Here is a 13,579-nt window from a genome sequence, read left to right on the forward strand (position 1 = left end):
TTTAAATTAAATTGTAGAGACAAATTAATTAATATTTATGTATAATTCATAATAACAATTGTTCTACTATTAATTTAACAACTAAATTATGATTAGCATAGTTATATAAATTAAATCACTTGTAACTATAGATGGATATCAAAACACTTAGTTTGTAATCAAAATACTTAGTTCCTAAAATATTAGTTTGTAATCAAAATACTTAGTTCCTAAAATATTGTAATCAAAATACTTAGTTCCTAAAATATTTCGTATAGTGAAAATAAAAATAATTTAATTATTAAAATAAATAAAATATATCAATAACTCTTTTCAAATATTTTCTAAATATTATACTTTTGCCTATGATTTGTGATTTAGTATTAAAATGGATGACTTTGACACAATCACTTTGAATAAAACCAGGAATAAAGTTTTAGTAGATTAAACAACTTTAAAAAAATTCACACACAAACTTTTTGTGTGATAATTGAGACCAATCTTAAGAAGATAAAACAACCTTAACAAACCAATTAAAACAAATGAGAAATTGAAGGCTAATCTCCCAATAAATGTTGAGCAATCTTTAGCCACTTGAAGCAGAATATGGAGCTTCAAAGTGGGATCCTAGTAATCCTTTGACTTGCCAGAACCAAAAAAAATAAAAAATAAATCCTGAATTTTTGAATTCAAGAAAATCAATTTTTTGAAATCTTGAATTCAATTTCTTGTTATAATATCAAATTTTTGATATACTCGAGGCAAAAATTATAAAAACTATCCCTGAATAAAACAAATTCAACAATCTTAGGAAAAAATTGCTCAAGAAATCCTAAAAATTAGTAACTATACATCAATAAAACACTTAATAAAATTAGGAAAAAAATGCTCACAAGTTCTAAAAAGTAAAACCTAATAACTAATTATCATAATAGTTATTAATTATAAAAGCCATGTGTAAACATGATTTTTTTATTTTTTATTTTTATATTATTATTAATGTAATTGAAAATGAAAATATAGAAAAAAATAGGAAAAGATAAAAAAAAAAGTATAAGTCAAATTAAAAAGAATAAACTTTATAAATATATATTGGAAAAATATTTTTTAATTATTTTTTTCTCTTTAAAATTTCTCATTAAAAAAACCATATAAAAAGATAAAAACAAAAATATAACTATAATTTTTTTTCTTAATTATTTTTTCCTCTTTAAAAATAGTCATTTTAAATTGAAAATATGAAGAAAAACTATAATTCATGAAAATGAAAATAATAGAAAAAAGAAAATAAAATAAAAAATTTAAATAAAAATGAAATAAAATTAAAAACAAAAAATAGTAACTAATAGAAATGGAAATTACTAAATAGTCCATAATAAGATCTCAACCAATTACCTTATAAATAAATCAATTTAAATAAAAATAAAAAATAAAAAAATAAATTCCCAAAATTAAACTATAGATAATGGACATAAATTTTTCTTAAACTGATCAATGCTTAATACCATACCTACCCCAGCTATAATAAGTCAAAATTAACCCTAATTATATTTATAAATTTCAAATGAATTTATAAAAGACACATGTCAGAAAAATCTTAACAAACCAAATGAAACTGTAGCCGCTCCTGCAATTTTCCCGCCAATGTATGATATCATTATGTGTCTCATTACTCTCCATTGGCTTTCATTTCCCTCCCAGCATTTCACTCTGCACCGCCGCTATTGGTTTTTGGCCTCGAATGCAATCCTTTTCCATCAAAGGAGTTCTGTGAATCAACGGTATGCCGCCCGCTACAGACAAATTCTCCTCGCTACCAGATGCCGTCCTCTCTTCCATCCTTTCAAAAATCCCGGTTAAAGAGGCCATCAAATCTTCCCTTCTCTCCAAGAGATGGAGATTTCTGTATACCCAAATACCCCAACTCATTCTCTCCCCCCGTCTTCTTTTAGGCCCTCTGCATCCAGATCCCCTATCCATTGCAACGGTGGAGAATATAATCTCCAAAATTCTGCTCTTGCATTCCTCTGATCTGGAAGCCTTTTATCTATCCAACGACGTTTACCCGGCCGCACGCGTATGCATTGATAGCCAATGGTGGTTTACTCGCGACAGTGTGTACAAATGGGTGCGGTGCGCAGCATGGAGAAATGTTCAGCACCTCACTCTCTGTGATTCGCCAGAGAGGGAAACCCCTCCTCCTGCCCTTTTCTCCTGCACTCGTCTCATTACACTCACACTCTACAACTACATTCTTTACCGTCTTCCACCCCATTTTTCTGGATTCAACCATCTCACCACTTGCAACTTCAACTATGTGGAATTGACAGACCACTCCTTAGCCAACTTTATTTCACATTGCCCTCTTCTTCGAAATCTCAGCTTACAAAACTGCGTTGGCCTGCAGCAGCCTGCCATATCGGCTTCCAACATTACAGATTTGAATGTGTATAAGGGTGTGGAGGCTTTAACGGTGAACTGCCCGAAGCTTAATAACCTGCATGTATACCTGATAAAGGATTTGAGGGTGAATGGGATACTGTTTCATGAGATTTCAGGTTCAATTTGGGAACTCAACATGCCGGGTGGAAGTAATTTGATTGGATTGAAAGTAGAATCGCTTTCTGACGAATACAATATCTCAGCGGAGAGATTTGTTGACATAATAGGGAGCTTCACATTATTGAGTGATGGTATTGGGTCATGTTCTTTACGAACCTATTTAGCCAGTTAAATGGAGTTCATGGGGATTGGAAATGGCTTACTTCATCGTCGTAAAGCGAGTTTATATTTTTAAAATATTTTCTTTGGAATTCCTTAATTGAAACACATTTTGATAAAAGAAAAATGTTTAATTATTATTTTTTGTATTGCATACAGAATTATCAGTTAATTAGAAAAGGGATCATTTCCAACCCTGGCTTAGTAATAGTTACAGTTATTCTATAATTCCACTGGTATCTCATTTGTAAATTAAACAATAAAAAAGTGGAGGAATCTAAATATCTGAAATTAGAAAAAAAAATGATTATATTGTCCTATAGAAATTGAAATGCTCTTTACTCTTTAAACAGAAAAATCAGTTGATATTAAAATGCTCTTTAGTCCTTTAAACAGAAAAATCAGTTATGTTTATTAGGTTGTAAAAAATGTTATAAAGAAATATTGTATATCTTAAGAGTATTTGTCATGTAAGAGATTCTATAGGTTTTCATTGGTTTTGCAAATGAGAGGAAATTTTGTTTTCAGATGAGTTTTGTAACATAAATGTGAAAATGTTTTTTTTTTTTTTAAATAAATATTATTTTTATTTTTATTTTTATTTTTTTGTCGGGTAAATTAAGTGATAGGAAAGTTTGGATTTTCTATTTATAATTTTATTGAATTTCTTTTTATTGAATATTTTAACATAAATTTGAAAATGTTTTTTTTTTAATACTTATTTATTATTATTAATTTATGTTCTTTTTAATATTTATTTATTATTATTAATTTTTTTTGTTACGGTAAATGAAGTGAAAAGAAAGTTTTGATTTTTTTATGTATGATTTTATTGAATTTTGTTTGTAATATAAAATTGAAAATATTTTTTGTTTTAGTGTTATTATTACAAGTTATAATTTGTTAATTTAATGTTAAATTATTGGTTTTTAGAATTAATGATGAAAGATATTTATTTTAGTGTATTAATAAGTGATTTTTTTAAATGAACGGTTGTTATAAGAGCTTATATAAAATATTATAATGGATTATTATTGGTTTTTTTTTTCAAATTTAAAAAATGAATGTTCTTTACTTTATTGTTTTGTTTTTTTATTTTGATGTGCATTGCTTTTGTCCATTATTATAGTTTTGTCCATTATTATAGTGTAGTCTTATGGCTATAATTTGATAGTTTCAATTTTAACTGCATGTATTTAAGTAAAGCATACAAACTAGCGGCTAATTTAAAATAAAATATTGACTCCAAAGAATCTCATGAAATAGTGGATTTCAAATAAAACTTACTTTACTCTTTGATTCCTATATCAATAATTCAAGGCTAAAAGAAAGAGTAATACCCTTAATTTACTTTTGATACATTCACTATGCACAGTCTATAATAAAAACTCTTGATTTCTTTAGATTGTGACTATACAACAAAGATTCTTGATTCTTTGGATTATGACTGAGTAATTAGCAATGGTTGCCTCTTATTTGGAAGAAAGACTCACCATCCATACTATAGGTGATTTCTTGTTGTAGGTATTGCGATAAACCCGTATTTCTTATGCTTAGGACTATCAAATTTAGTAAAGGCTACAATGGTTGGGATTAAGACTATTGGATTTAGTAAAGGCTAAAATGGTTCGGATGACTTCTCCCTCTCTACACAAATATTAGGTTTCTTTCATTGTTAATCTTATTTTTGTCTCCTTTATTACAACATGGTAAACTTCCTAAATTGGCCTTTAGTGCCTTAATGGACCAATTATTTGTGATTCTAGAATGTCAAATCCATATAGTTTGATAATGGCTCTTTTTTTATTTTTCTCAAGTGCTTATTCAATTCTTTGAGTGGAAATGTTGGCATCTTATTTGCAATTGGAAAGCAAAGTCTCTTTGTTCCTCATCACAACTCCCCTTAGCATGAAGCAAATAACCATCAACATGAAACCCAATAATTGTATTGGCAGAACTCCATAATTTTCTATCTTGTGGCCTTTTGAATGCTCCTCGATTAATTAGAATGCTAAAGGCCCAAAAATTGCTTATGGCATGCAACTTTCTTCTTATCAAGCTTGTCAAATTGTTCCTTTAGCTTTCTTGAATGCCAACACTCATTAGAAGTTGTTATATTTCAATTTTATGTGTCAAGAACATTTTTTTTCTAAAAATGACCTTTTGGCCCTTTTGCTTATCACATGGAAACCTCACATTGGTTGTAGATTTATTGAGGCTTCTTCATTGCCTCATGGACCCTGTGATCACTCAGGTTGTCCTTAAGCTCCGGAAAGGATACGGCCGAGGTAACCACAAACCGACTTTGGATTGCAGGTTCTAGCCCACCTGCAGTCAGAGAGGGCTCTCTCTTTGTGCTTTATCTTTGTTGATGATGATTTTAGGCTAGATATTGAGTTCAGGGGTCTTGTTTGTGTTTTGGTGGGAAGGATGATGCTTTAAGTAGAGAGGCAATGCATATTGTGGTAAGTTTCAAACCATTGGGCATGGAGTCATGGAGTAAGACTGCTGGTGCGTTTTCTTGGTCACAAGAAAAATGAGGAGCAAGGTAGCTGCTCATGAAACAACTTTTGAGCTTTAAAAGGATGGAAAAGGGCTAAGGAATGAGAGGCAACAAAGAATCCCTCAAACAGGTTAGCAGAAAGAAGATGAATAAACTCTATCTGGGAGCAGCTAAGAATTCCTAGATGACAGTCATTCATATGTGAAATAGATCAAACATGAGCCATAACAGAATTCATATTTATGTCTAGATCAAGAGGAAAACATTAAGAAACCACAGAACCTGGGCATAGAGTGCAGCTAAGCAAATTCTAAACCAATCCTTTGTTCTGTGACTTGAGCATATATGAAAATGAAATAACAGAGGTAAGAAACACTTATTGTTTCATGTTGCAGCACAATAATTCCTCATTTAATTCTCCAGAGAACATTAACACATCAGACAGTCCATCCTCCAAACTTTCAGCAGTCTTTGATTATAGAAAAATATCAGAAATATAGTGCGAGTCTCTCTTGGATACATTAGCCGACCAACCCCTTTTATAATGCAGGAGGTCATATATATACAACAAGAAGTTTCAAAATATCTAGGTGATGACTCTTCAGGCAATAAATTACATCACCAACTCTTGTCAGGGAGTAAATGAAACATTAAACGCTGTAGTTAATATTGGCTTGCTAGCTGTCTATTTTTGTCAGAAAACTTTTGACTTTGTGGGCTGAGTGAGTGGGCTGCCTGCTGTTCATTTATTTAGCGTGTGTCGCCCTAATGTTGGTACGTTGCCTGCTGCTGTCTGGGTCTTCATCCTGCGTGCTTGGCTCTTTAGCATTTGATGAGCTGTAATTATCATTTCAAATTTTCTCTATGCCGATTTACCTTTGACAGGTGTATCTTGCCATCTGTATATGTTGACCTCTAACTTGATAAAAAATAATTAATAAACAAAATCACGTGAACAATATCTCTTTTATCCCTTTCCACCAGTCCTCTGTAGGCAACTGATGCCTTTGTATCTTTATCAATGTTTTCTCAGCTTCTGTGTACCTATGGAAGGTGGGTTGGAATTCGAATAGGTGATTTATCTCATGTGCAATGTAGAATAGATTTTCTAATTTATTAAAAACATTATGTCCTGATGGAAGCCCTGTTCCTTCTAAAGTGCTGGAGGAGGGTGTGATTTGGTTGGCAGCAAAATTATTGACTCTGTTAGCATAAAGGTCATGTGACAGCAATCTTTCGGCACTGGTTAACAAACTTGGCAGTCCTCTGCTATGTAATGCCATGATCTTTGCCTTGAACTTATCCACCTCAGCTTGCATCTCTTGACATTTTCTGTCCAATGCTTGCACAAAGTTCCTAAGGGTTAACACCTTTTTATTAGCAAGATAGTTTCAGTCCTGCTGCTGATTCCTAATGTTGCCAGTTGTCCCTTGGTGCGAGTATTCAAGAATTGGATCATTCTATTTGCTTCCTCGGGCATATTTCTCAAAGATGCTCTGGCCTTTTGATTTTCGAACTGAGCCAAATTTATCAACTCCATTTGCTCGTGAATGGTTTCAATGAATTGCCACTGGTCTGTAATGGATTGGTCGATTTTGGCCCATGAAATTTTCTTTATATCAGCTAGAGTTCTATCAAAAGTGAGCTCTTTCTCTAGCTCTTTTATTCTTTTTTCAAAGGCTTTGACCTCTCTTGTCTTCTCAGCTACCTCCTGCTTTGATTTGTCATATTTTGTCTCAATTGTAGCCAGCTTTTCCTTGGTTTGTCTCAAATCTGTCATTTGCAATTCCAAAGCTTCTATTTCCTTCATCATATTGTCCATTTTCAAGCTGGTGTCTTTCTTTGTAGGTGTTGAGGTAGTTGCTGTGGTTGGTGCTGAACTCGAGGTACCTGCTTCTGTTGCTGGAGTAATAGGGGGGACTGTTGTGCTGGCCGTGGGAGGAGCGGCTGCAAGAATCTGAGCTGTTTGAATTGGCTGAGAGGCCAACTCTCCCTGTCTTCCCTGTAATGCTGCCTCCAAGGCACTCTCTGTTTCTACCAACCTTTTATGCAAGGTCATGAGTAAAGCTACTACATCCTTTTCCTCTTTTTGTTGAGCTACCTCTGTAGTCTGAGGATGCAACGTAGATGACAACTTGATTTGTTTCCTAAGGGCAGCTATGTATTCATCCCTCTTTTTTAATAGAGCTTGCACGCCCTTAGGATTAGAGGGATCATGTCCCATCTCTATGATGATTTCCTCCAAGGACTTGATTCTATTGTCCTTGGCCTGTGACGAAGCCTTTTCCAACTCAAGTTGGGCAGCAGTGTTGTGCAAAGGATTTTGCAACTTATGAGCTAACAATGTCTTATCTGCTAGAGTAGAATATAGCATTTCCCCTGTCTACTTTTGCAATTCAATCTGGTCCATTGGATGTATATCCTTGGCAAACACCTCCAGAATGGTTCTAATGTAATCAGCAGCTGATTGGGGTTGTTGAGTTGTAGGCCTGAAGTGACCAAGGGTCATCTTGCCTTCTTGGATGTCATAGGCCGCCATTAGTCTTTGCTGATTGGTGGGAGCCATCCTTATTAATTGATTATACAGTTGGATTCTCACTCGCTCATTCCTAGCCTTGATATCAGTAAATGCTTTTTTGATATCAGAGGGCTGTCGGCCATGTTGTATTGTGGATGTTACCTCCATGCCACGCTGTCTCTCATGCTCCTGCTGAAATGAGCTGGCGAATGTCTCCATGCTAGGAGGAACCTGCTGCTCTGTGGGCACCTCTGGCATTTCTTGTTCTGAAAAAGGATTTAACCTTTGTCTCTTCTCTCCTTGCTGCTTTATGGATGTGCCTGGAGGTGTTTCTTGTTGTCTGTCCCTTTTCTTTGATCTTTCTTCATTGAGAGGTGTCTGCAACACTGGAATTTCTGGTACCTTTGTTTGTGTAGACAAGCCTTTCCCTTGACTTTGTTCATCAGTAGAAACTGGTTGATCCGCTATTTTTGCTTGCTGTCCCAAATTGTGTACCTGCTCTTCTGAATGCTCTTGTGAATGTTGCACTTCTTTACCTTTGTCTGTTGCTGTTGGTGGGACAGTTTCTTGGGCTGGTTGCTGGGGGGTCGTGGCCGATGAGGTGCCTACTCCAAGGTGCTGAGGAGCTGTAAAAAACACTTGTCCAAAAGATTCCAAGTCAACCGCTTTTTCAAGGTTTTTGATTGCTTTTTCTGTTATTTCTTCCTCAGACAGTTCTTCAACTAGTGTGCCTTCTACCCATTCTTGTTGGTTGGCAAATTGTTCAATTTGGGGGATATCACAGTGTTCATATGCTGCAAGCCTGTACTTGACTCTTCTAAGGCTTATAAAGTGATTGGGGTCATATGGTGCCCAATAAAAACTTGTTTTCAATAACAGAAAGTCTTTCAGCATCTTGTCTACCTCCTTCCAGGCTTCTTCTCTTTTATTGAAAATAAATGGGCCCAATTGATGTCTGATTTTCAGCTGTGCCTTTTTTCTTTTGCCATAGAAGTGAAGCATGTCTGCATTACCAAATTGCCGGAAATATTCCAAGGCAAAGAGTCTCATAGGGACATATTTGGGCAGTCTGTAAGGGGCTAACTCACACCCATAAATCCTGATTACTGTGTGGTGTTGATAAAAATACCAGTCTCCAATACTGTAGGTCTTGGAAAGTTGCAGGATCTTTTGCATTTCATCTGTGAGTCTAGGGAGAGGAGTGCTCACCAGTAAGGAGGAAGCCGGGTATATAAATAGGTCAATGAACTCACAGTAGGTGTACAGAGAGTAATGAACATGGTGGCAGACTGACGACCAAAATATTACAGACCTTCGCTTCCCTTTAGCATCCAACTTTTTGAGGAAGACCGAGAAACTATCAGGCTGATGGTACAACAACAAGTGATATATGTAGGAGGTATATTTAAACACCCTTTCTCTCTCCAGGTTCATGAATTTCTCATGAATTTTGTTAGCTATGAAGGTAGCATAATCATACTGGACAACGGGGGGCTGCCCTGGAGTAAACATGGATAGCATTACCAAGATTACCTCATCAACATACTCACTGGTATTGAATCCTAAGATGCAAGATATCATGTCTACTAGCAGTCTCCCTGTTTCATTGAACCATACATGTAGATAAGGAGGAGGTTGCCGGGGCTGGTAATCTGGGAGCATGAATAATTGGCCAATTCTCATGATTTCTAAGCTGGGCAGTTTGGTACCTTGGTTAAGTAGAAGATTCATAGAAAGAGGCACCAGAGGCTTAGTTGGCTCAAAGCTTAGCATCTCATTTATGGATTGATGGGTGATGTGAAACAAAACAGCCCCAGATGGAGTCAAAACGACTCTTTGAGTGGGTTCATAATGCTCACAACACTGATGGATGAAGTCTGGGAATACATTCACTTGTGGAAGGTAATAGATGGGCAAGTTGGACTCCCAGATACCCATGACATCGGTATTGCTTTTGTGTTTTCTCCTTATCTCACAAAAGGTTTCAATGTGATATTTGTTGCTTATTTCAACTGTTTCCTTCATTTGATAATCCCTGTCAAGGGGTAGCCATTCTAAGTCCCTGTGTGGAGCATTTAGTGGTGCAATATTGAGGGCAACTGGGGTCTCCGTGTTTCGACAATAATTACAGTTGGATTAGGCCAGTACTTCAGCAGAAACCGGAACTCTGATAATGGCTTTCCGGGCCGGGAACTCAGAGTTTTGAGCTCTGTGCAGATATGTTTTGATGAGCAGAATTCAATGAAATGAAGAGTGCGCAAGGTTTTGCAATAACTACACTGAAAGGGAGGAAAATAGAGGGCTTTAGTAGACTGTCTTCAGCGGTTCTACGGACAAATTGGAGCTGGATTTTGAGCTAATTGGAAACTTTATCAGGGGACGACAGAGTTGCCAGGATTCGGACATATAACAGGTTACACAGTGGAGCAGATAGGGGAGTGTCGTGGGTGCCAATGGGTTTCAAGTGAGTTTTTAGGTGTAATGGCAATTTTTGCAGAGAAAATATAAAAAACAGGGTTACGAGCGTTTTTTCGGGTAAATACCTGGATTTAAGGTGCCGGTAACGAATGAGCAGGTGTAATGGAGAGCAATGGCGACAAATTGGCAGGCGACATCGCCTCGTTTGACCGAATTTTGCACTTGGGTGGAAAAACAATGTAAACTAGCATGCAGAGAGCTCCCACAACTAAGCAGTGAAAATGACATAAAACGGTCGATTTGCGCGTTCTTATGATAATTTGACACCTTTGGCGCTTTTTTACTATGACGTCAGCATGACGTCATTGGCGGGCTGGGTACGGAGGGTGACGTGGCAGTCGACAAGGCCGATGACATGGTGCGGTGACGAGGCAGATACGTAGAACAGGATAGGTGACATGGGTGCGCGTACAGTAGGCTGAAAGCGGTTTCATCGGACCGCTTTTTGTACGGGAGCAGTATCTGTTAGAGCCCTTCTGATGCAATAGAAAGTGGACAGGTGTCTTTTGTACGACTGAGAAACCGCCTCGCCATCGGAAGCTAACAGCCGAGCAGCGGGGCGCCTCCGAAATCCCCGAGAGCCGTCGGATGGGGAGGGCCCGATCCGACGGTGGACGGAACAACGATTTGACGGGATGTTAACGCACTGAGCCTGCCCGAACGTTAAATCTTTATACAGTGCTACGGGGGTTTGAATTTGGGTTATATGGGTTTGCAAATGAGCGCGGGTGGCTAATTAATTTGATCGAATATCAAATTAATTCCAAAGGGAATGTATGCGCGGAAGAACTTAGTGTAAAGTTTATGTGTGGGGGGGGGGGGGGGAACGGTGGTTGTTAATATAACCAAATGTCATATTAACCCCGGGTTAGGACGCGGAAGGGTTAATGCCAGGCCCCAAATGGGCTTAGCATTCCCCGGTCTTAGGAAATATGGCTATAGTGGCAAGGGGAGGGGCTATTTAATATCTTTTGTTTTGGGATTTCATATAGTTTTAGTAGTGAATAGGGATAGGGAAGAAATTAGGGAGCTACATAGTAGAATTTAGTAGTTAATATGATAATGGTGGAGTGGAAAAGGAAAGAGAACAATGGTAAGTCTATAAAGTGAAGATAGACATAGAGATTATGTGGAAGATGAAAACATGATTTTTACACAAGAAATGTGGCTTCTTTTCATGAAGAAAGCAAAAACCTTGACTTAATGTTTTTCATAAATGAAGTAAGACTAGGACTTGTTGGGCAGATCCCAAGGTCCTTTAAGGGGATGTTAGTAAGGAACTTTGAGAGGGAGGTGAGGGGAAGTTAGACATGCTTTTCAACATTCTGCCAGTAAAACACTGCTTTGATACCTTTGCCACTAATGAGATGAGCCTTCTTTGGCAATGCCCAAAAACTGAAAATGATCTTGCTTCTGTAACCCTAGGCTACCTACCCAGTTTACAACACCTAGCATTTTTTGTTTCTTCCGGAAGGGTGCACTTAGACTTGCAAACCCTGATTGCCTTTTTTCTTTTAAACTGCCTTTCTTATCTAAAACTAGCCTTATTTCTTCCAAGGGCCCAGATTAAGCTGTTGGGCTCCTTTGTTCTTTACCTAGCTACTAATCTGCCAAGCTTAAACTGTTTGGACAGATAAACTCTCTATATTCTAAAGCAAGAAATTTAAACCTAGGGAAACCAAGCTTAGACTGTTTGGTTTTCCTTTAACTGAGAAACCTTCAAAAATGGAACTTTAGCAGCATGAAAAGGTGAACATTTTTGGCACTTCCACTGTCAATCATGAAATATGAAATGTGTTGCAACAGGAGGCTAACAGTGGCTCCACTTGGGGATGACTTTTCCTTGTGAAAAGCCAAGAACAGCAGATCAGACTGCCTTGATCTTCTGTGGTTGCTGTACTCTAAAAACTTTCCCTTTACTCGCTGCTTTATTTATGAACGTGACAACATACTTGAGGGGCTTAGGGCCTTCACTTCGGGCTTCAACTACAATGAGTTGCTATCCAAACAGAAACTGAAATCCTACCTACCTACCCTAATCAGCACTTGTTTGCTGGTTAGGTAAAATGAAACAACCAGTGCAACCATTTAAGCACTTGTAAAAAGAAACTAATTGTTTGACTGACAGTTGGTGAAATGAGAAACATTGTTGGGTCCTGTGCCCCCATGGTCAAAATTGTGACATATAAAGGCCACTGCTGGAATACTTGGTCCTCATAGAGAAAACATGTTACAAATTTTGAGTTTAGAAAGGCCTCCATGTAATCTGCTACAGGATCAACAAAAGCATCATGTGGGATGGTTCTATCTGAGCTTTCTTGGTTTGATGGAACAGTCGTATCCTCTGTAAAAAATTCTGCAACCAATCCTTCAGCCTTTGTTTTGAAAGCATAGTCATCCTTAATTTGTAAGTCAGAAGGCAGTACAATTTTCCCATGAGTTGGAGAAGGAAGTTCTTGAAAAAAAATTTAGGATCTTGAAAATCATATGACTGGATCTGGGAATGCAAAAGTTCAATCTCATTTTCATGTTCTTCCACAACTAAATCAAGAAGACACATTTTGATTTGAGGTTGTTGTATTGCATTGATTTTAATGAACAACAGTCTAAAATTTTTTTCATCGAGCTCATATTTTGATAACAACTTTCTGAATTCATTTATAGCTTGTTTAACTTCATCTTCCACACACCCGGTCATGCTATCTGACTATTAACACTGTGAAGTGGGATTACTTGGCTGTAAAACTGCTCAAAACTTTGAAAATTTTCTTTCAGGTCCGCTCCTCCAGTGGAGTCTTGATTAGGAAGATGATGTGGAGTCGCCAGATGGATGATTCAACTTTGGAGTGTCTGATCTCTGTCCACCATCACAGATCAGAACTAAACTTTGTAAAAGTGTTTCTGAAGGAAAAGATGACCTTCTCCAGAAACTAAAAGAAACTTTTGGTCTGGTTCTCCCCCAGTGGAGCTTTCCAACTTGGTTTATGAAATTATCTGAGGATGGTCCCCAGCGGAGTCGCCATTATGTTATCACTCAGGTTGTCCTTAAGCTCCAGAAAGGATACGACCGAGGTAACCACAAACCGACTTTGAACTGCAGGTTCTAGCCCACCTGCAGTCAGAGAGGGCTCTCTCTTTGTGCTTTGTCTTTGTTGATGATGATTTTAGGCTAGATATTGAGTTCAGGGGTCTTGTTTGTGTTTTGGTGGGAAGGATGATGCTTTAAATAGAGAGGCAATGCATATTGTGGTAAGTTTCAAACCATTGGGCATGGAGTCATGGAGTAAGACTACTGGTGCGTTTTCTTGGTCACCAGAAAAATGAGGAGCAAGGTAGTTGCTCATGAAACAACTTTTGAGCTTTAAAAGGATGGAAAAGGG

General features: G+C 37.0%; 1 protein-coding gene across 1 annotated transcript; it reads left to right on the forward strand.

Annotated features, from left to right (window-relative positions):
• The first annotated feature begins 1,762 nt into the window (after window positions 1-1,762).
• On the forward strand, window positions 1,763-7,164 carry LOC149144648 (F-box/FBD/LRR-repeat protein At5g56420-like). Its single transcript, XM_089452218.1, has 2 exons — window positions 1,763-2,672; window positions 7,052-7,164. The coding sequence occupies exons 1-2, from the start codon at window positions 1,763-1,765 to the stop codon at window positions 7,162-7,164; spliced, it is 1,023 nt and encodes a 340-aa protein (XP_089308344.1).
• The last annotated feature ends 6,415 nt before the right edge of the window (window positions 7,165-13,579 follow it).

Source organism: Pinus tabuliformis, chromosome X (assembly GCF_031772625.1).
Source record: "Pinus tabuliformis cultivar Carrire ecotype Pingquan chromosome X, CPIR1, whole genome shotgun sequence".
Classification (NCBI taxonomy): Eukaryota; Viridiplantae; Streptophyta; class Pinopsida; order Pinales; family Pinaceae; genus Pinus; species Pinus tabuliformis.